General features: G+C 33.2%; 1 protein-coding gene across 1 annotated transcript in view; it reads left to right on the top strand.

The window, feature by feature from the left end:
• The first annotated feature begins 19,288 nt into the window (after positions 1–19,288).
• LOC143057528 (uncharacterized) overlaps positions 19,289–24,025 on the top strand; it is a 68,708-nt gene continuing 63,971 nt past the window's right edge. The window contains exons 1-3 of the mRNA XM_076230839.1: positions 19,289–19,513; positions 19,637–19,727; positions 20,537–20,570. Of these exons, the coding sequence (XP_076086954.1) occupies positions 19,358–19,513; positions 19,637–19,727; positions 20,537–20,570 (281 nt within the window). The 5' untranslated portion in view covers positions 19,289–19,357. The remainder of the gene's footprint in view (positions 19,514–19,636; positions 19,728–20,536; positions 20,571–24,025) is intronic.

The raw sequence follows: 24,025 nt of genomic DNA, 5'->3' as shown, positions 1-24,025 counted from the left end.
CAATATACATTGTACCTATATTTTGAACATGAAAACCAACTCCAACTTAAGCACAACGTAGTAGTTTTTTGTTTTCTGGAAAGTTGTTTTTCAATATCGCACCTGAAACAAGCAAAATGTTGTTAATTTCTGTGTCATTTGGTCTCTCATGTTATAACATGTACAAAATCGCAACATGTACAGGACATATCTATATTTTAAATCAAAATCACGAACTTTAAATCGTTATCACGAATTGAAATATTCGTTTCACAGATTCAATCCGTGATTACCGGAATAATTTATAACAATTTTTGTAATCATATTTTGGGGGAACTCGTGATAACTGGTTAAAATCATGATAACGAATTTTACAAAAATGAGATAACGAATTGTATGAATATATATTATCAAACTTTATACTTATCTAATAAATGCGTACCGTTTGATGTTTAGTTTTGTGTAAATGGTTTAATCATAAGTTAACATTGGAATAGCGTCACTGATAAGGATCGATAAGTTTACCAGGATCGTTTCTAAATTTCCGGGCACGGTAAATGTCATTTTTGCTAAAAATGAGAATGTACTATCCCGTTGGAATAAGTTTTCTAATGGTACAACCAAACTTCAAAACCAAATCTGTATATATATGAGAGAATTTAGTAAAGGTTTTCAGTAATTTATGGTAACGAAATTCCTGGTTTAATAATGTTGTGCTTCGTTTCGATCTTACTAGTCATCTACTGATTAAAACAGTCTGTCCATATGTTGTGCTGTTGCACCACTGTCTTATGTGAGGGGATGGTAAAGATCTCACAAACATGTTTTAAAAGGTATTTTGGGGTTGATTTTTAACATTAATAATTTACCTTTTAGCAGTACAACTTTCCAGTGCGAAGTATGATCCAAGTAAGCATAATGATAAACCAGCTACAAAGTAAAACTGGTGTCTTTCCATAATTGAAATTCTCTAAAAAAAATCAAATCAAAATATATATATTCAGTTGACGTCAGCTTATAGAAGATAATAAACTACTAAATAATCTTACCAAACCAAATACCGCTCTCAAGTAGACTAAGAAACTAACAGTTTCTAACGATTTGGACGTCGATTCTTCACCTGCTGTTCCACATTTTTACCCGTAATTTCTGTTTGAGCTTCAGCCTGTTTGTTTTGTTCACCCATCGTGTCAATATAATTGAATTTGATACGACTGTTATACAAGTGAGAGGTGTAACTAGCTTAAAATCCAGGTTCAATCCACCATTTTCTACATAACTGAGAAAATGCCTGTACCAAGTCAGGAATTGGACAGTTGTTATCCATTCGTTTGATGTGTTTGATCTTTGATTTTGCAATTTGATTAGAGACTTTCCGTTTTGAATTTTCCTCGGAGTTCAGTATTTTTGTGATTTTACTTTATTAATATGACGTCCTTATAACGAATTGTAAACAAAGCCGTGTTCTAATTAGCACAAATTATGTTTGACACATGCAAATAGAAATGATGTTTATATTCTTGTTATTTTGAATGTTATTCTAATCAAATAATTATGTACATTTTAGCAGTTTACTTAAAAATCTATCATATATTATTAAACGACATATATTTACCCTGCTTTTGGGTTTTTAAACTTATTGAATATATGAAAATGTAATGTACAGATTCCACAGGGTTAAAACGAGAACAACCAGACATTCTCAGGGTATTTCAGTACGCTTCGACATATAAAATTACTGTATTTGGCCTATTAAAATCGAAATTATTCCTTCATGTCATGCTCTATATATATAAAAAAAAGAAGATGTGGTATGATTGCCAATGAGACAACTATGCTCATTTTAACATGGATAGTAAAATTGAGAATGGAAATAGGGAATGTGTCAAACAGTCAACAATAGGCTAATCATTTTTGACTATATTTTACACTTCGCGAACGCTCAATTTCACATAAGACCATCATCTTTTTTTTTCGACCTAGCAAACAGTCACAGAGACCTAACAAATAATAGACCTATTTCATATTACTGACTTTTGACGCCGGATTTTACTATTAAAGAACTAAAAAACTAAAATTGACAAAATAAGATTAGGGGGGGGGGGGGGGGGTTTAAATGACTTTTGGATTCTATAATATAATCCCCTCTGGAGATTTTCCTAAACGATGCGCCAATGTTTCCTCTATAACACCTATTTAGTCGTTGTCCGTCACAATCTCTATAAATGGGTCCAAAAATAACTTGAATTCGCCTACCCCCCAAATCTCATTTTGTCAATTTCACAATTTCAATATTAACCGTAACTTCAGATTTTCGAACATAGACCAATCAGGGAATTTTCGTAAACAATACGCCAATGTCTACCCTATTGTCCGTCACAATCTCTATAAATGGTTCTCAAATTAACTTAAATTGGCGTAACCCTGTAATCTCATTCTGTCAGTTTCACAATTTCAGTTTTTAATCGTAACTTCAGATTTTCGAACATAAACAAGTATGGAGATTTTCCTAAACGATGCGCAAATGTCTCCTCTACAACACCAATATAGTCGTCACTTCAGATTTTCGAATATAAACCGGTATGGAGATTTTCCTAAACGATGCGCCAATGTCTCCTGTTCAACACCTGTAAAGTCGTTACACGTCACAATATCTATAAATTTGACCAACTTAAATTGGCCTACCCCTCTGATTTCATTTTGTCTTTTTTAAAACTTCAGTTGTTTAACCGTAATTTCTGATTATCGAAAATACACCACTCTAAGGATTTCCTAAAACGATGCGCCAATGTTTCCTGTACAACACTTTTATAGTCGTTACCAGTCAAAATCTCTATAAATTGGTCCAAAATTATATTAAATTGGTCTATCCCTAATCTCATTTTGTCAATTTCTCAATTTCAGTTTTTTAACAGTAACTTCCGATTTTCGAACATAAACCACTTTGAGGATTTTTTTAAAAGGTGCGCCAATGTCTCCTCGCCCGTCACAATCTCTATAAATGGGTCCAAAATTAATTTAAATTGGCCTACCCCCGTAATCTCATTTTGTCAATTTCACAATTTCAGTTTTTTAATCGTAACTTCAGATATTTTTAACACAAACCAGTCTGGAGATATTTTTTTTTTAATTGCGCCAATGTCTCCTCTACAAGACCTATTTAGTCGTTGCCCGTCACAATCTCTATAAATGAGTCCAAAACTAACTTAAATTGTCGTAGTCCCTAATCTCGTTTTGTCAATTTCACAATTTAAGTACTTTAATCTAGCTTCAGATTTTTGAACATAAACCAGTCTGGAGATTTTCCTAAACGATGCGCCAATGTCTCCTCTACAAGACCTATACAGTCTTTGCAATCTCTATAAATGGGTCCAAAATTAACTTAAATTGGCCTACCCCCTAATAGCATTTTGTCAATTTCACGATTTTAGATTTTAGCCGTAACTTCAGATTTTCGAACATAAACCACGCTTGGGATTACTAAACGATGCACCAATGTCTCCTCTACAAGATCTATACAGTCGTTGCACGTCACAACCTCTATAAATGGGTCCAAAATTAATTTAAATTGGCCTTCCCCCAAAATCTCATTTTGTCAATTTCAAACTTCAGTTTTCTAAACGTAACTTCAGATTTTCGAACAAAAACCCCTCTGGAGATTTTTCTAAACGGTGTGCTTAAGTCTCCTTTATAACACCTTCTTATTCGTTGCTCGTCACAATCTCTATAAATTAGTGCAAAATTAACTTAAATTGGTCAACCCCATAACCTTATTTTGTGTTTTCAAAATTTAATTTTTCTAACAGTAACTTCAGATTTTCGAACATAAGCTCCTCTGAAGATATTCTTAAACCGTGCGCCAAATTCTCTTCTTCAACACCTATATAGTCGTTGACTGTTACAATCTCTATAAATGGGTCCAAAATTAACTAAAATAGGCCTTCCCTCCCCTTCAACCCCCCCCCCCCCCCCCAATACAATTTTATAACTTCAGATTTTCGAACATAAACCCCCTGGAGATTTTCCTAAAAGATGTGCCATTGTCTCCTCTACAACACCTATTGTCTTTGCCCGTCACAATTTATTGTAATGGGTCCAACATTAACTTACGTCCCCCCACCCTTAATCTCATAAGGTTATTTTTTTTCAATTGGAGAACCCGGGGTCAAAAGTCGGTAATATGAAAAAGGTATATTCTTTGTTAGGTATTTGTAACTGTTGGCTTGGTCGAAAAACACGTGATTGTCTTACCTTATGTGAAATATGTAAAAATGTGGTTTTTAGTTATACCTTCTTATTTTTGGCTGGCTAATTGTTAGCTACAATTGTTCACTAGCTTGAGTCAAGTGTAAAATATCGACAAATATAACGCCTGCCCATGTTAAAATGAGCATAGAGCTTGACATGTAGGAATTATTTCTTAATTTGAGGAACGGGTGTCTATTAGAGTTCGGATCGGACGTCGATCTGAGTATATTAAACATATAGATTAAATGGATTTTAAAAGTATTTAACAATTCCGTCGAAAAGACTTTTATGATATGTTTGTGACGGTGACTTGGTTCTCTTTATACACCAAAAAAAATATATTTAAAAGACGTTACGTTCTTATGATTCTTAAAAATTGGAAAAGGAATTTGTTTTTTTCACACACGTAACCTCTATCACACGTAAATTGTATAGACCTATTTGTGTCATTTAGATATTCAAAATTTAAAGTAAATTTGGATTTTATTAGATAAATACTTACCATAATAAATTCTGAGTATAACCCCAATTGCGTCATAGGTCAGATGGAAATAACCCCGACTAAAAAAAACGTACTCTCACTGGTCCGGACCTATACTCCTGTTTACCCATATTCTCCCATTCAATTTCCCCAAGACAGAAACGTAAGGAAAGGGGATGAAGGGGAGGTGGGTGGGACCTATAATTTATGATGGTAAGTATCTATCTAATAAAATCCAAATTTACTAAAATACATTTGAACATTTTATAGCTATAAATACGTTACCATCATAAATTCTGAGTCACAGAATCTAACGTAAAGCTGAATCCCCTGTAACAGAAGAAACAGGAGGAAAGTTCAATCTTTGTGCAGAAACTATAGGTCCAAGAGAGTATAAGCTCTCAGCAAAAGTAGACATAGATTGGAGGTAATGAGATATGAAAGAGTTCTCATTTCTCTAGAAACCTGCAGACAGTCACTCTTCTAAAGATGCACTGTTAATTAGAGCCCAGGATGTAGAGATACCCCTAACATCATGAGCTTTAATATTAAAACTATTCAAAAGTTCTGCCTTAGAAGAACTATAAGCTAAAGATATGCATTTGCATATCCAAGTAGAAATAGTTTTAACAAAGATCTGAGATTCCTTTTTTAATAGGAATAAAGAGTTTTGAGTTAGAAACAGAACGTGAACTACTCGTTCTATCCAGATAATTTAAAATATAAAGGATTCTTACTGGATATAAAAGTACAGAAATGGAATCACTGGGGAGTGCAGGAATCACGACTGGTTCTGCACCCTTATCTGGAATCTGATTCTTTGCCAAAAAAGCAGGAACAGTTAAAAGAGTTACAGAAGATTTATCCCTGTTAAATCGAAGGCAAGCATCAGAAATGGAGAAGACATGGATTTCAGGAAAATGTGCATGAAATGCTTACCCCTCCGGAGCACCTGATTTCACTCCCGGTTTTTAGTGGAGTTCGTGTTGTTTTACAACTGTTGATATAAATGTCCTTTGGTTTTATGAATCTTTGTTTACTCCTTGGTTTTGATTGTTATTGTCTTCACTCCCTCTCCGACCAGAAGCCAAAGCTAAAAGAAAACAGCATTTATAAGAAAGACACCATAAGTCTACTGTTTCTGCTGGTTCAAAAGGAGGAAGTTTTAAAAAGGATAAAACTAGTCCAAGATCCCACTTAGGAACTAAAGTTTTTTGTCTTGGTCTTTCAAGACTAAAACTACGAACCAAAAGTGAAATATGCTCATTGTTTCCAAAATCTGGGCCACCAGAAATATGAATAGTTCGAGACATAGCTGATCTATAGCCCTTTATAGTAGAGGGACATAATCTGTTGGATTCAAAAAGAAAAACTAGAAAGTCTGCTAATTGTTGTACAGTGATCTGGAAAGGATCAATTTCCCGCTCACTGCACCAATCTGAGAAGATTGACCATTTTGCATCATAGACAATGCTAGTGGAGTCTCTGGCAGACTTTGTGAGATACTTGGTTGCTCCTTCAGAAAAACCTCTCTTTCTGAGACTATCCCTGAGAGAAGCCAGGCGTTTTTCCGGATTTTGGTAAATAACCTTGCCCTTGATTTGAGACAGAAGGTCTGCTCTCACAGGTAGAACTAGAGGACAAGCACACGATAGGCGCAGAAGGTCTCGAAACAAAGACTGTGTTGGCCATGCTGGATCAATAACTATGATCTTTTAATTTTCCCCTGCTATTTTCTTAAGTACTGGGTAGAGAAACCTGAAGGGGGGGAAGGCGTACCCGAACATTCCTTTCCAAGATAGGCTCATTGAGTCTACTGCATAAGATTTTGGATCTGGAACCGGAGACACAAATGTTGGAAGTTTGTGATTGAGACTGGTTGCAAACAGATCTATCTGAGGTGACCCCCAATGAAGAGTCACAGATTTGAAAACTACATGATGTAGTTCCCACTCCGTGTTTACTGGAGCAAGGGATCTGGATAAACCTCCCCCTACTGGTATTGAATTTGGAGGAACTTGTTGTAAATTTTCCCCTGGGGAAGCTGTCAATAACGTACGAGGGGGCAAGAACCTAGATACTAAACCCAGGTTTCTTGGAACCCTTAAAACCACCAGAAGGCTTACCTGAGCTTTTACCAGAGTTATGGGATTTGTTCTGCAGTATGTCGTAGTTATTCTTCCTTTTCTTAGCAGAAGAAGGAGGACCACCTGAATCAGAAGTACTAGCAGAACTAGAAGTAGCATTAACTGACCTCTTGCCATTGTTAACTTGTACATTATCTTTGACTGGAGGAGGGTTTTTTCTGAGTTCCTCTTGAACCCGCTGTACGGGTAAACCAAACATCTTGTCAGTAAGTGGAGATTTCAGTAAAGAATCTTTCAAAGACCCAGCAACAGAAATGTTTTCAAGAAACTCTGCTCTTTAAGACAGGGTGCAATTAGCAATAGAACCCATTAAAAGCAACTGAGATGAACCTAGAGCTTTATCCAGTTGAAGTAAGAAGGATCGTACTTCTGCTGGAACAACCGTATCTTCGCTGTTAAGCAAATATCCAAAGAGTCAAAGATATCAAAATCTTTGTACTTAACCTGATCAGAAAAGGATGACATTCCAAATCCAGAGATATTGTTATTGGCAACCTGTTCGCTAGCAGAATTAGCGATACCTTCATTAATGAATTGTAAAGCAAAAGCCATATGGACAGATTCAGGAAAGGAACTGCGAGAACTCACAGTATCCTGAGAAATACCACAGGAAGCTTCAAAAGTTGAAGAAGGTTTCTTCGGCTTGGAAGGAGAGGCAAAAGGGATATGGGCTTCATCCCTCATCAAGGTATACACCTTATCCATAAGATCCTTCAAGGATTGTTGAACTGACTTAGAAGTAGATTCAGGGGCCGTCTTCGATACCTTATGAGAAGAAGAACTTTCAACATCCGCATCCATGAGGAAAGCCCTTTCGATCATATTCTACAGATTTAGCTGGAGAAGGTTGATGAGAAAATACTCTATTCTCCAGTAGAGTCATGCGACTGGATAGAGTATTAAATTCAGCCTTGAAAGACTGGCCAAAGTCCAAAAGTAACATCTGTAAACCATTCAAAGGTGACGCAAGACCAGAACCCTGCGTACCATGAGAAGAGCTAGTAGACTGAGCTCGAGAGTCAGGTAGGGTGGTAGAAGGAGCTACTGCAGGAGTCAAAGATACTGCTACTGGTGGAGCAGGAGCTAAAGGTTGAGCAGTAGCTATCCCAGAAGGGGGCCATAAAAGTTGTCCCTATAAAGCCAAAAACCAGGTTAGTTTGACATAAACCCACCATAAGGGTAAGACTGTGGCCAAGGTGATTGAGCCCATGAGGGTACAGGTTTGGTGCCCGAGTTGGGAAGCATATACCCACAATATGATAATGGGGGTCTAGAACCTGGTAAGTTCAAGTCCATAGCTGTACCTGGGGCAGAACAAATAGTACCCAATGAATTAACAGGCCTAGATAAAGTATGAGTCACCGAAGTTGACGTACGGACCCCCCCCCCCCCCAAAAAAAAAAAAAAATGCATGGCCGAACCTTGTGAAAGGGTCAAATTGATAGCATTACCAGAAACCGTTGTCGAAACTTCGGTTAATGTACTGGTAGTTTGGGGGTGGGGACTTAAAGGGAGTGACCCATCCAGGAGATAGTCCAAACCAGGAATGTTAACGTAAGGACTATTCAAATTAAAGTCCATTTTACTTTAGTAAAAAAAACACGAATAATTTGTTTTTGTTTACAAATTAAAACTAAACAAGGGAATTAATTTCCAATTATATATACACAACAAGCATTAGCCTTTCAAAAAGGGCTAGTCGACACTTAGCTGATGAAAATGGAAAGTGCTCTCGCTTTGTAGATTAATTCATTTACTAGAATAGCCACGTGCATCAATCAACAAATTTTACCACACACGTGAGTTCACACGTTATGAAGTAGTAATGCATCGTTTAACGTTGCTGTTTACGAAACTCCAGAAGATTCGACTATTTATAGATAAAAGTTACCTGTGTACCAATATCATGAATATGCATGATTAATGACCAGGCAAAATCTAATTGCTAAAATAGAGAGGACAAATCCGATATTCTACGGGATTGAAGGACATTTACTAGGTTTGGATTGTCCTAACCAATCAATAAACTTTGATTATTCATGTCTCGTAATATCTTCCAATCAGGTAGCAAGAAAAATTCACGCACTGACTGTCCATCGTTCAATTCTTAATATCGAATCCTAGGAGCCGATAATAAATGAAAAGCAATTAAGCTATTCAAAAACTTTACAAACAACTGTTCTCTGTAATATCTGTGAAAGACAAAATCATGAAATGCACGTGTGACCGATGTCGCAGATGGAAATGGAATGGGAGAATATGGGTAAACAGGGTTATAGGTCCGGACCAGTGAGAGTACGTTTATTTTTAGTCGGGCTTATTTCCATTTGACCTATGACGCAATTGGGGTTATACTCAGAAATTATGATGGTAACGTATTTATAGCTATAAAATGGCCTGGTGCGTGAATATATTTGTGTGTGAATGAAAAAAATTGTACTCCATGAAATTTGCTAAATGATGAAAAAATTAAACTACAAAACATCTTATTGTGATTCAAATTAATGTTGTGTTTATTATTTAATTTAACTATTAACGCGAAGTTAAAATAAACGTTTTCAGCATCGAGCTATATATGTGTTATTAACGCCACCTTCTTGTCTACATTGGTTACAAAAAGTAGTTCGGTCTAAGTCGTCTATCAAAAAATAAACAACGCCAAGAGCTATTGGAGTGAAGGGTAATGATCCGCAAACTTGGTCTGCAGGCATTTACACTAACAGAAGCGATTTTTTAGAGATTGAACAATATTTCTATGGCACGCCGTTATTATATTTATTCACTTTCGAGATATCTTATTGAGATATCTTATAAACTTTTAGAGATATCTTATATATTAATTGAGATATCTGATTTATTAAATAAGATATCTTATATATTAAATAAGATATCTTATTAAAATGTTTATAAAGATATCTTATTAAATATATAAGATATCTTATTTAAAATATAAGATATCTCTATTAATTTATAATATATCTTATTAACTATATAAGATATCTTTTATATAGTTTATAATAGAGATATCTTCTTAACTTAATAAGATATCTCCATAAGTTAATAAGATATCTCTATTAGTTTATAAGATATCTCTATTAATTAATAAGATATCTCTATTATTTTATAAGATATCTCTATTAATTAATAAGATATCTCTATTATTTTATAAGATATCTCTATTAATAAATAAGATATCTTATAAAGTATGTATTTAAAAGATATCTTTATAAAGAAGTAAGATGTCTTATATACTTTATAAGATATCTTATTAATTAATAGAGATATCTTATTAACTTATAGAGATATCTTATAAACTAATAGAGATATCTTATAAACTAATAGAGATATCTTATTTACTTTCAAATTAAATAAGATATCTTATCAAAATTAAAGATATCTTAATACTTAATAAAATATCTTGTTAAATAAATAAGATATCTTCAAATTTGAATAAATATAAAAACGGCGTGCCATATATTTCGAGTTATTTCATTGACAATTATACCACATCTTCTCATTGTCATTACATTTTTTTTTTCCATTTGAAATGCACGAAAACAAATAGACAAAAACTGGCGTAAAATTTGTTACACATAACAATCATCATCTTGATTCTATGCGTGCCATTTAGAAAATGATAAGTCACTCTAAATTAACGACAATTCCAAACAGAAATGCGCAACTAGTCAAAAGTCGTCAAAAAAAAGCCCTGAAAGAATTTACATACATTTGTGTATGTCGATTCCTTTTGGTTTTAATATTACTCAATCAACCTCCTCTTAAAAAAAAGTAAAGAAAACATATAAATCATATGTATAGAGGAAGTCAGACATGTTATGTTGTATCTGCAAGATTAAAGGGCTTTATCAAAATATAAAACTTTGAAATATTCAGCGAAAATCGGAACGTCTACGTTGAAGGATAATGCTTAATTCAATTTGGAGACGCATCTCACTAACGACTTTATCATAAAAAAAAACACAAATTAGCGAGAAAGGGAGACTTGTTTCATAGTTTTTCATACGTTCAGAATTTAAAAATTTGCAGACTAAATACATGTGTATGATAACATACTATCCTTCGTGTGGCCAAAATATTTTTGTGCACATAAACAAAAAAGAATGTTTTATTGTAACATATATCAATATTAATCTGGCGTATTAATTTATAAGCCTGGGCCCGTATGCATAAAGCTACTTAAGTTAAAATTTTCCTTAGTAATTAAATTGAGAAAGGAAATGGTGAATATGTCAAAGCGACAACCACCCGACCATAGAGCAAACAACAGCCGAAGGCAACCAATGGGTCTTCAATGTAGCGAGAATTCCCGCACCCGTAGGTGTCCTTCAGCTGGCCCCTAAAATATGCATAATAGTACAGTGATAATGGACGTCATACTAAACTCCGAATTATACACAAGAAACTAAAATTTAAAATCATACAAGACTAACAAAGGCCAGAGGCTCCTGACTTGGGACAGGCGCAAAATTGCGGCGGGGTTAAACATGTTTATGAGATCTCAACCCTCCCCCTATACCTCTAGCCAATGTAGAAAAGTAAAACAATAACAATACGCACATTAAAATTCAGTTCAAGAGAAGTCCGAGTCTGATGTCAAAAGATGTAACAAAAGAAAATAAATAAAATGACAATAATACATAAATAACAACAGACTACTAGCAGTTAACTGACATGCCAGCTCCAGACCTCAATTAAACTGATTGAAAGATTATGTCTTCATCATATGAATATCAGGTACAATCCCTCCCGTTAGGGGTTTAGTATCATACTATCATAAAATATATGAGAAGAACATAACCCGTGTCATGCCAACAACTGTTTTTTTAGAAATAAATGTGTTTAGTTCCGATGCAAAGACCCTATCAGTGAATCAATGTTAAAGCCAAAATATGCAATCTTTAATGACCTGACAACAGTATCGTAACTATATCCCCTTTTAATAAGTCTATTTAAAGGTTTTGTTAGTTTCTGAGGAGAATACTGACATTTTTGTGCTTTATAAAGAATATTTCCATAAAATTTTGGATGTGAAATACCTGAACGTATAAGATGTCTGCATGTTGAGTTATATTTACGAATTATTTCCTTATACCGGTGATAAAATTTAGTAAATGTTTTGACCAGTTTGTGATATCGAAAACCCTGGTGTAATAATTTTTCAGTAATACATAAATTTCTCTCGCTAAAATCTAATACATTATTACATACACGAGCGAATCGTACAAGTTGAGATATATAAACACCATAAGATGGTGACAAGGGAACGTCACCATCTAAAAATGGATAATTAACAATAGGAAATGAAAAATCATCTCTTTTATCATAAATTTTTGTATTAAGCTTCCCGTTTATGATATAGATATCAAGATCGAGGAAAGGGCAGTGGTCATTGTTATCATTAGCTTTATTTAAAGTAAGTTCTACAGGATAAATTTCTTTAGTATACATACTGAAGTCGTCATTATTTAGAGCCAATATATCATCCAAATATCTAAAAGTATTGTTAAATTTTTGTATCAAATGTTGTTTTGATGGGTCTTTGCTAATTTTAGTCATAAATTGTAACTCATAACAATACAAAAACAGATCCGCAATAAGTGGTGCACAGTTAGTCCCCATTGGAATTCCAATAACTTGACGATATACGGAATCTCCAAAGCGAACAAAAATGTTATCAAGTAAAAATTCAAGTGCATAAATAGTATCAAAGCATGTCCAATTGACATAGTTCTTTTGTTTATTGCTACTAAAAAATGATCTAAAAGAGTTTGAACATATGTACTCGCATTCCGACTTTTTAAATGCCCAGTTAATTAGGGATGTGAATTTTTTCTTAATAAGAATATGAGGCAAAGTGGTATATAGGGTAGAAAAATCAAAACTTTGAACAGATTCAAAATCACCAATATATGCATGCAATTTATCAAGTACTTCCAACGAGTTTTTGACACTCCAAAAGTAATTAATTCCACTATTTTCAAAGGCCTTATTTGAACAATTTATTATCAGGTTTTTTATTGTACCAAGTGTACTAGTAAGTAAAACAGACAATTTAGTAGTTGAACAATGGCTGGAAGATGAAATAAATCTATATTTGTAAGGTTTTTTGTGCAGCTTCGGAAGCCAGTACATAGTTGGGACTTTCATTGTGTTTGGTTCTGCTTGTAAAGAAGTAGCTAAAAGTTTATGTTTGTTACAGATGTCGTTTTCTGAAGATGAAGTCAGTTGGAATGTTGGTGAATTCGTGATTTCCTTTTGCAGAACCTCTATATAAAATTTACGTCAAACAATAATGATATTATTAGCAGCTTTATCAGCCGGGACAAAAACAAATTCCTTGGCTAGTTCTGTTAGTTTATTTTTGATACGCGAAATAGGGTTTCTATAGTTTTTGTTGAGGGTAAAATGTTCTTTAAAATGTTGTATTCGAATATCAACTATCTTCATTACTGAATTAAAAAAAGAGTCCAAAGATTTTTTGTCAGCTTTTTCCCGTTTTACCCATTTCAAACAGTAGGCGCGGAGTGAGTCGTTGATGATATTACGACACTCATTCCAGTTAACAGTTGACGGGGGACGATATTTAGGTCCTTTACTGAGGAATGATTTTAACTCTCGGTCGCGAACGATGTTAAGGTCTCCTATTATAACATGGGAAATTGGTCCATAGGTGTATTCTGAATTACTGCAATTACACGACATAGGTGTATTTTCAGTGACATTTACATCTTTACACAATTGGCTATAATTAAACACATAAAAATTATTTTCGGGTAGATTTCTTGTAAATATAACAAATGAGAGGGAGTTCAGTATTATCAAAATATCCAGGAATTTTGTCTTTAACGGAATGGTCGTTAAAAATACCGGCAATATTTACAAAATCAAAACCTTTATTGACATACTTTATTTTAATAAAATGTTTTTTATGATCTTCAGGGCGATCAATTTTTGGAAACAGTTTAGAATAACAATATGCCATTATAATTTGGACAATTTCATACTTAGGACTGTAATATGAAATTGTGTTGCAATCCTCTAAAATTTTATTTAATTTATTTATAGGTAAAGAACAAAGCTTGGTTAACAGATAATGTCTGCCGTTGTTTTTTGAAATGGAAATTAGGTCCGAAATATTTGTATGGTTGGTCCGAAATTTTCTTTGATTGCGATTTTTTCTGCGTCCATGAGAACGATTTTTACGAACAGTTTTAGAAACTATATCCAAAATGTTAACAGAATCGGTTCTTGATATATTGCCAATTCCCATGATATTATCATTAAGACCGAGAGGGTAGACTGTCTGTAATTTTTTAATCCAATTTAATTCATTTATTTTTCTTGATCGTACAAACTTGGAATGAGATTCACCAGGCTGCTTATTTACTACTTCTAAAGGTTGAACTGTTAAATATTTAATAGGATGACTGTGCTTCTTAAGATGTTGATAAATGATACTTTTGAATTTATTGGGTCTTTTAAAACGATACTTAAGTAATGGAAACTCCGCCCTTTTTATCTAAGTGATATGCATAAAAAATCTTAAAGTAAGTATTTCCTAAGTAAAATCTTAGTTGTTTTAAATCACGCCAACAAAACTTAAGTGGTATGCATAAAACTCCTTATACTAAGGAAACGCCTAGTATAACACGTTTAAGAGCTTCCTTAAATTTTCAAAAATAGTTAAAAATCAATCGAAAGTAAGCGTTTTTTGCAGAACATTAAGGTTTATGTACCCTTCTATAGCTATTTTTGTACGAATTTTTCAAACCTCAATTGTATCAAAACTAAAGATATAATAAATAATAGAGATAGGCCATTTAGTACATGTTCCAAGGGGAAACTTGATGCAAAGAATTAATTTTTACTGTGTCATTGCAATTGATAGAAAAAGAGGACTTTGTGGCAAATAAATCAAGATTTTTATAGAAAATCCACAGCCTTTAATACAGAGATTTTTGTTATAAAATTTGAAACATAAATTACTCACTTGATTTTCTATGATGTGCTAGTGTTTATTTTTTACAAAAAGTTCTAAGTAACCTGTAAATTCCAAAACACCTCGTGCTGAGTCACTAAAGTCGAGCGCACCCTAAAAGGTGTACTTGATTTTTGCCATATTTATACTTGTCTTAACCAATAACTACATTTATAAACTTGTTTTAAGGAAATCAATGCTAGCACTGCATGCAATAATCCTATATCTATCAGTCATCAAATTGCTAAATATGAGAGTACAAGGATAAAGGCTGTGGATTTTCTATACAAAATCTTGATTTATTTGCCACAAAGTCCTCTTTTTCTATTAAATGCAATGGAACAGTAAAAAATAATGCTTTGCATCAAGTTTCCCCTTAGAATATGTACAAAATGGCCTATCTCTATTATTCATTTTATCTGTAGTTTTGATACAATTGAAGTTTGAAAAGTTCGTACAAAAATGGCTACAGAAGGGTACATAAACCTTATTAAATAGGTTAATACCTACAATTAAATTGATTAATAACTAGATGTCAGTAATAAAATACTAAATATTCGTTTTTTATTACTAAATATTAACGATCATCGTAATTTTCTTCAAATCACGCATAATCAACAAATCAAGAGATAACAGTGGGTAGTTATATACTATTTTCCATATCTCGTGTGTATACCGAAAAGTACTGAGTTTTTATACTCATGAAATTCATGCATGGTTCTATTTTTCTTTTGTTTAGTCTTTACGAGCCCGTTTTTATTTATTTTCTAAATACACCGCACGGGCATCATAACCGTAAGTTAAAACAGAATTAAGGAATGAAGAGAGGGCATGCAAAGCCACATTTTTCATATCATGTGTGTGGGTTTTTTTTTTGGAGGGGGGGGGGAGTTGATTTGAATTTTCAATTTAGTTTTATTTTAAAGATGTAGGGCATACCCTACATTTTTTCACTTTACAGGGACAAAATCAAAAAGTTTTAAGACCTACCTAGAGGTGGATTTCTTTCATAAAAGGGGTGTGTGGACATGGACCTCCATTTTGTTAAAACAATAAGATGATTGTTTATGGAATCACTGTTACGGCAGTCAGATGTCCCCACTGCTACACCCCCATGGAATTCGGAATTTATATGAAATTATATAAGCTATTTACTCGTATCAAATTATCTTCTTATATTTCCTTAAATATTCAATGAGATGTATTGCGGTTTCGAAAATATTGATAAGTACGCTAATATGTTGAGAATATACTTACTGTAATAATTGGTTTTAGGACTTTTGAAAAATGCCCTATAGTTTGTATATGGATTCCTGGGAAAAAAAATTACCCTCCCCCTTTTTTGTTGTTGTAAAATGGAAGTGATAAAAATGTTAATTTCGCATCAAAATAGATTTTTTCAAACCATAAGCAAATGTAAATAAGGGGTCTGGAAAGGGAAATGTCAGCGCATAATAAGCTGGGCCCGTATGCATAAAGCTTCTTAAGTTAAGATTTTCCTTAGTAAACACTTAAGTTAAGGAAACTCCGCCCTTTTTATCTAAGTGGTATGCATAAAAAATATTAAACTAAGTATTTCCTAAGTAAAATCTTAGTTGTTTTAAGTCACGCCCACAAAACTTAAGTGGTATGCATAAAACTCCTTATACTAAGGAAACGCTTAAGATTACACTTAAGTCTAAGGTACCTATAGAGCTTCCTTAAATTATCAAACATAGTTTAAAATCAATAGAAAGTATGCGTTTTTTGCAGAACATTAATAGGTTACCTACAGTTAAATTGATTAATAACTATATCAGTAATAAAATACTAATTATTCGTTTATTTATTGCTAAATATTAACGATGATCGTAATTTACTTCAAATCACGTATAATCAACAAATCAAGAGATAACAGTGGGTAGTTATATACTATTTCCCATATCTCGTGTGTATACCGAAAAGTACTCAGTTTTTATACTCATGTTATTCATGGTTCTATTTTTCTTTTGTTTACTCTGTACGTGCACGTTTTTTTAGATTTTAAAAATACACTGCGCGTGTATCATTTGTAACTGTAAGTTCAAACAGAATTAAGGAATGAAGAGAGGGCACGCAAAAAAACATTTTTTATATCATGTGTGTGTGTGTGTGTTTTTTTTTTTTTTTTTTTTTTTTTTTTTTTTTTTTTGGGGGGGGGGGGGGGGGGGGGGGGTCATTTGAATTTTCAGTTTAGTTTAATTTTAAAGATGTAGGACAAACCCTAAATATTTTTCACTTACAGGAACAAAATCGAAAAGTTTTAAGACCTACCAAGAGGTGGATTTCTTTCATACAAATGGGAGAGGTGGACATGGACCTCCATTTTGTTGAAACAATAAGCTAATTGTTTATGGAATCACTGTTACGGAAGTCAAAAGTCCCCACTGCTACACCTCATGGAATTCGAAGTTTATATAAGATCATATAAGATATTTATGATACCTTATTCGTATCAAATTTTGTTTTATATTTCATTATATATTCAATGAGATATATTGCGGTTTCGAAAATATTGCTAAGTACGTTAAGATGTTGAGAATATACTTACTGTCATAATTTGTGTCAGACAAAGATTGGACTTTTGAAAAATGTCCGTATTTGTATATGGATTCCTGGAAAAAATTTCTACCCTCCCCCCCCCCCTTTTTTTTTATGTAAAAGGGAATTGATAAAAATGTGAATTTCACTTCAAAATAGATTTTTTTCAAACCATAAACAAATGTAAACAAGGGGTCTGGATAGGGATATGTCAGCGCATAATAAGTTGAACAATAATTAGTGAACATTTTATTGAAAAAAAAAATGTTTTGTAAAATGATTTGCTTACAATGTTACACTTAGTTTTGTGCTACGCCACTAAAACCTTGATCATGTTTTGTTAGAGTTTAAAACATATTGTTGTATCCAAAAAATATTACACCCATTAAAAGATGATTAAAGATTATTCATTTGGGTTACTGAAATATTTTTCTTCCAATGCTCATCCGTAAAAACATCAACCTTGAAAAGCGTTGTCTTATATGCGCCTATTGTTCATCATTCATACTATGTTTATACGTTCTTTTGAATTGTTTTACATACCAATATCAATTTAACCCCAGCTCTTTAACTGTTTAAAATAAAAGCATGCATTGATCAATAAATTTAAATAATCATAACAAACTTTTACACGGATGAGTACATGTGATGAGCTAATATCATACGGTAATTAGAGAAAGGTTCCGATTTAAGTATTCCTTAGTTAAGTGAAGACTTAAGTAAGTTTATGCATACCGCTTAAGAATTTTACTTAACTAAGGAAACTCTTAGTGAAATCTAAGTTTAAGGAATACTTAAGTTAAGATGTTTTATGCATACGGCCCCTGAACTATTAGTAAACATTTGATTGAAAAAAGTGTTTTATAAAATGATTTGCTTACAGTGCTACTCATAGTCGTGTGCTACGCCACTGAAACCTTGATAATGTTTTGTGAGAGTTCAAAGCATATTGTTGTATCCAGAAAATATTACACCCATTAAAAGATGATTAAAGATTAAGTAGAGGAAATTCTTGGAATACCGAAACATTTTCCTGCAATGCTCATCCGTCAAAACATCAACCTTAAAAAGCGTTGTCTTATATACTGTTATATGAGCCAATTGCTCAGCATTATACGATGTTACGTTCTATTGACTTGTTTAACATGTATACCAATATCAATTTAACCACAGCTCCTTAAAAAAACATGCATTGATCAACAAATTAAAATAATCATAACAAACTTTTACACGGATGATTACATGTGATGAGCTAGTACATATCATACGGTAATTAGAGAAAGGTTCCGATTTAAGTATTCCTTAGTTAAGTGAAGACTTGAGTAAGTTTATGCATACCACTTAAAAATTTTACTTAACTAAGGAAATTCTTAGTGAAATCTAAGTTTAAGAAATACTTGAGTTAAGATATTTTATGCATACGGCCCCTGGTACCTTTGATAACTATCTATTTCAAAATAGCTATAATACCTTACCGATATTATTATATAACGTTACAATCTGTGGGCAGTTTTCAAAAAATATAAATCAATTGAAACCCAAATCGTATGCTGACCACTTACTCATGAACACGAGTAACTCACATTTAATCGTATTCAGCATTTTGAAGATGAATCGGTAAAAAAAACTGTGTATTTGAAAATGAAACTCACCTTATGCATTAATACATGTGTATTCCCAATAACAAATTATTCTGTAAATTTCTTCAAAGCATTCATGTTGATCAAATTAATCATTAATATGGGTTTTTGTCAACACCTTATATGTAGTCTTTATATAATTTTTCTATGGTCGTGATAGGTGCGTTGCAATTGGATATGCGCACAAGGAGACGTGGGATACACTTTAACAAAACGTTTAAACATCTTGATTAAATATTCATATAGACTTTGTTTTTCTTAGAAGCATGATTTATTTGTAAACGAAATGCTCTGACTAACAAATATGAATTTGCGTCCATCGTTTATTGTATTTGTTCTGACATTTCTTGATTTTAGTATCTCAAAATTTATAAAATTTCAAGAAAACTTTGAATATCTTTATAAATTGAAATCCAATGTCGACTTTGAAAATGTTGGAAAATTTAACATCGATGCAAAAGTAAGTATGATTTAATTCAATTTCTTTCAAAATAAACGTGTATTTCGTTTTCCGATATAAAAGATAATGACTATAAATGTATTTGTTGACTTTTGTAAAAGCAATTTTTTTGTTTAAATGCAGATCAGCTATACCGTGGTTGACAATACTCCAGGATATCAAGAACTACTACTGACCGTATACAGCTTCAACTATAGAAGATCTGATGAAACAGGTACTTTTAATATCTTAAGTAATTTTTGAGATGAATATAAATTTTATAAAGCTTTTTAAAACAACATAGGTCACTGAAAGACAAATATATTCTGTTACGGACAATCACATAGGATTGTATCAGCGTTATAATTTATCTTTATCACAATTTAAAAATTGATATAACATTCAATGTATGGATTGATAAGTAATAGCAAAGGCATTCTAAAAGACAGTGTGTTCATTATCATTTAGCTACTTTTAAAATGTTATAAAAAAAAAAAAAAAAAAAAAAACAATGGTACGTATGTTAGTGGATGAGTTCCCACATTGTTGGAAAATATATGTTAACCCGTGGAGAAGTAGGGCCTTTTGATAGCTTAAAGGTTATTGAGAGAAATCCTACAAGTGTATGCCATTTAAACGACATTTTCATGTCCACTCATTTCGCTATATGTAATCTTAATGTCTTAGTTTTATTATGCGATTTATTCAGGAACCCATTGAAAAGGTGGAGGGGTTGGGTGCAACTTGTTACATATCATCAGTTATATTTTGCATTGCAATTATTTGAAATTGCAGTTTTTCTATAATTTTTCTATGTACTGGTACAAAAAAATAAGGAATAAGATTCGACTTTAAGCATGTTACAAGAATCCTTATTATGAATACAGATTAGTAAGACATAGTTTATGATATGCTGCAAGCCTTTTTAAAAAATAATGTCCACTTGATCTTTTTGCCTTTCATGTTTTGTGGAGACCAGATTCGGTCTTTTGATACAATATAAGTCTTGCCCCAGTAAAAGAATAATTCTAAAAAACGTTTCAGGTAATACTGACCATGGCAAAGACCTTTCAAAGTGGTGAGTACACTTACATATTTCTTTGGTGTTGGTTACATTGGAAAATAACTATCACGGTCGAATCAGCTCAAACCAAATCTCTACAGTTGCATGCAGTACACGATAATCTACAATCACGAAATTTGATTTGAGTCTTCAGGAGTAATTGTATAAGGTTTACCCATTGTAGATATATATATATATATATATATATATATATATATATATATATATATATATATACAATATATGTATGTTGTCGGAAAATACATAATTTATTTGTATGAGCTTTAGAAATAGGACGAAAAGCGAGTCTCCGTCGAGCTTTTCTCTTGTTACGTAGCGAGAACAAATAAATTTTATATTTTTCATCATTCCCTCTGATTTCTCAAAGAAATCGACCTAGTTGATACGCGGACCGCGAAGAGGACCCCAAAATCAACTGTAGGAAACAGAAATATTCATTAACACATCATAAATAACAGGGTTGAGTTCAATATCGTAGCAGCTACGTAGTGCTACGTAGATTTTGACTGTTGAACGTGTAGCTATATATATATATATATATATATAGACTAGTTGTTACATAGATATTGATAGCAGCTTCGTAGCTACTACGTAGCTGCTACGATATTGAACTCAACCCTGTATTAAATTTTGTATTAACGCCAGACGCGCGTTGCGTCTACAAAAGACTCATAAGTGATGCTCGAATCAAAAAAAGTTATTACCGCTACCTCAACATGGAAGTGGGGTAGCAAGAGACTTTATTTGAACACGTACAAATATATCAAAACATTACCTGTACAATAGTTTGCTGATTGTAGGATAAACAAGTTGCCTTTTTTTTTTATAAAGACCGCTGACTGGTCATCAAAAGGTTGTTGCTGAATTTTTGGTTCCATTTGAATTGAAATAATTGAATGTGAATAGAAGAAATTATCTTTAAAAAAAATATGTAATCGTGTGTTAATTCTTGCACAAGTCAGTTGAAAGTAATGTTGGATATTATAGTTTGGCTAATAAATTAACGAATGGCTAACGGACACACACAGTATATGTAACGTACGAGAAACGGACAGGTGCCGGACAGAACGGATGGCGAACGTACATCCAACGGACGAGTACAGCATAAAACGGACACCTAACGGAAGCTTACCGGATAAAACGGATGAACAAGATAAGCGGAAAATTAAAGGCAGCGATATTAATACATTTAAATAACATTAACGTGACCTTGAAATAATTAAAAGGTTCCGTGTAACTGGTTTTAGTTTATAGTCTAGAAGGTTTATATTTGCAATATTTAAGCTCAGTCTGCTTGATAGTGAAGACGTGCTCTTAGTCCACAATCCATTATGAATAATAAGCATTCATGACATTCAAGAAATCTGACATACCAATATTTCGTATTTCTAACGCGAAATTTTCAATTGGGCAGCCATTTATTCGTTTTATATTCTGTACGTATTCGTTTTATCCGTTTTCCTTTCGTTCGTGTCCGTTTCACATCCGTTCATCGTCCGTTTTATTCGGTATACGTCCGTTATACGTCCGGTAGAAATCCGTTGGTGAATCGGTTTACCGAACCTCCAACGATTGTATAACGGACAAGTAACGGATACAAAACGGAAACAAAACAGACGAGTACCGTTAAAAACTGACGGCTACCGGACGTTAAACGGACACTTCATCCGTCGTTCGTTCGTTTAAAGTTTTAAACATGCTCAAAAGTTTACACCGGACAGAACGGACGTCGACGTAAAAAAAGAAAGCTGAACGATATGAAACGGATATGGACTTACGTCCAACGAATATGAACAGACTTCTAACGGACATCAACGGATTAACTTCCTATTATTGGGTATACGGGGATGTGCCAAAAATAATTTTGAGAGATTTTATATAAAAATTACCCTCCTTTTTAATGACATCCTATATTAAAATGCATTTACGTTTGATAACTGTATATTGATTTGGGGTATGATCTTCTATCATATATAAATATGCTATTGATATGCACCAAACGATGTCAATTCATATATAAAAACTTAAGGGTAGCTGGTATATTTATGAATTATGAGTGATGATGAGTTAGTGCTTATATAAGCATGGGTCATATTTTAAATATTGTGTATAAGTATAGGTCATTCTTTCTTAAATATATATAACTATTGGTACTGAATTTCAGTGAATTTTATATTAAAATGGGTACGTTTTTTGAGGCAAAAATGGCACACCCTACAAAAAAAATATCGAAGTTAACCCCCCCCCCCCCCCCCCCCCCCGTGTTTGCGTCATCACATACAATAAAGATATGGTTGAATTCGAATGTCAAACTACCTAACTCAAGTGTTTTTACTACGGATTCATTGACAATTTATCTGATTTTTTTTTTTAACGCAAACCGATAGTGTGCGTATTAACAGGGTGAATAATGTGAATGAATCATGACATGTAGTATAGGTGGTCAACACACAATGACCACAATGCATACAATTTCCAAAACCTTATCATAGTACAAATATTTAGATGCTATAAGGTTGAACTAATAAAAGAAAGCAATAGAAAAGAAAAATTTAAAATAAATATGCAATCCAGTTTGTGAACTTTAAAAAAAAAATAGCTTGAAGATAATATCAATAAACACAAATGTCAAGTATTTACGGATGGACATTTTATTTATCAAATGAATATCGTTTTAAAGATTATGAATCGAATAAATCCTAAAGCAAACAGGTGGATAAGATCATTCCTACAAAACAGAATACAAAGCGTTATTCTAGAAGGAGCCAGTACTCTCTGGTGTTCCTCAAGGAACAGTTCTTGGACCCCTACTGTTCCTGGCCTACATAAACGACATGCCAGAAACAGCAACATCATCAGAGACCAAACTTTTTGCAGACGACAGCCTCCTCTATCGAACTATCAGTAACCAAGCAGAAAGTGACCTACTACAGATAGATCTCACATCATAAGAGGATTGGGAAGATAAGTGGCAAATGAGCTTCAATGCAAAAAAATGCATTGTAATTAATAGAATACAACTCAAGAACCGTCCTGTAATACCAACTAATTACAAATTACACGGACACACACTGGACACCGTTGAAGCTAGTAAATGCCTGGGAGTTACTATCAGCAATAATCTAACCTGGTACAGACACATCGACAACATAGTGGGATTATGAGTCGAATAAATCCTAAGCAGTCCTTCTAGTATCAGTACAATGTAGTATCCTTTATTTCAAGTTCACTGGGATATATGAGATGTAAGTATTGGCTGAAATATGGGTTATTCAATGATTGAAAATGATCAATACATCGGAAAGTAAAATTAAAGAATTTCGCAAGGTGCTTTTTGTTTTTGTTTTTTAGAAGGTTCTGAATGAATTCTGCTTCATACGAGTACAAAAACAAATCGACCAGCAGGGGTGCACAATTAGTACCCATTGGAATATCGACTGTCTGTTGAA

The sequence above is a fragment of the Mytilus galloprovincialis genome, chromosome 13 (genome assembly GCF_965363235.1).
Source record: "Mytilus galloprovincialis chromosome 13, xbMytGall1.hap1.1, whole genome shotgun sequence".
Lineage (NCBI taxonomy): Eukaryota > Metazoa > Mollusca > Bivalvia > Mytilida > Mytilidae > Mytilus > Mytilus galloprovincialis.
Note: the sequence above shows the minus strand (reverse complement) of the source record. Positions and strands in the feature narration are given on the sequence as shown.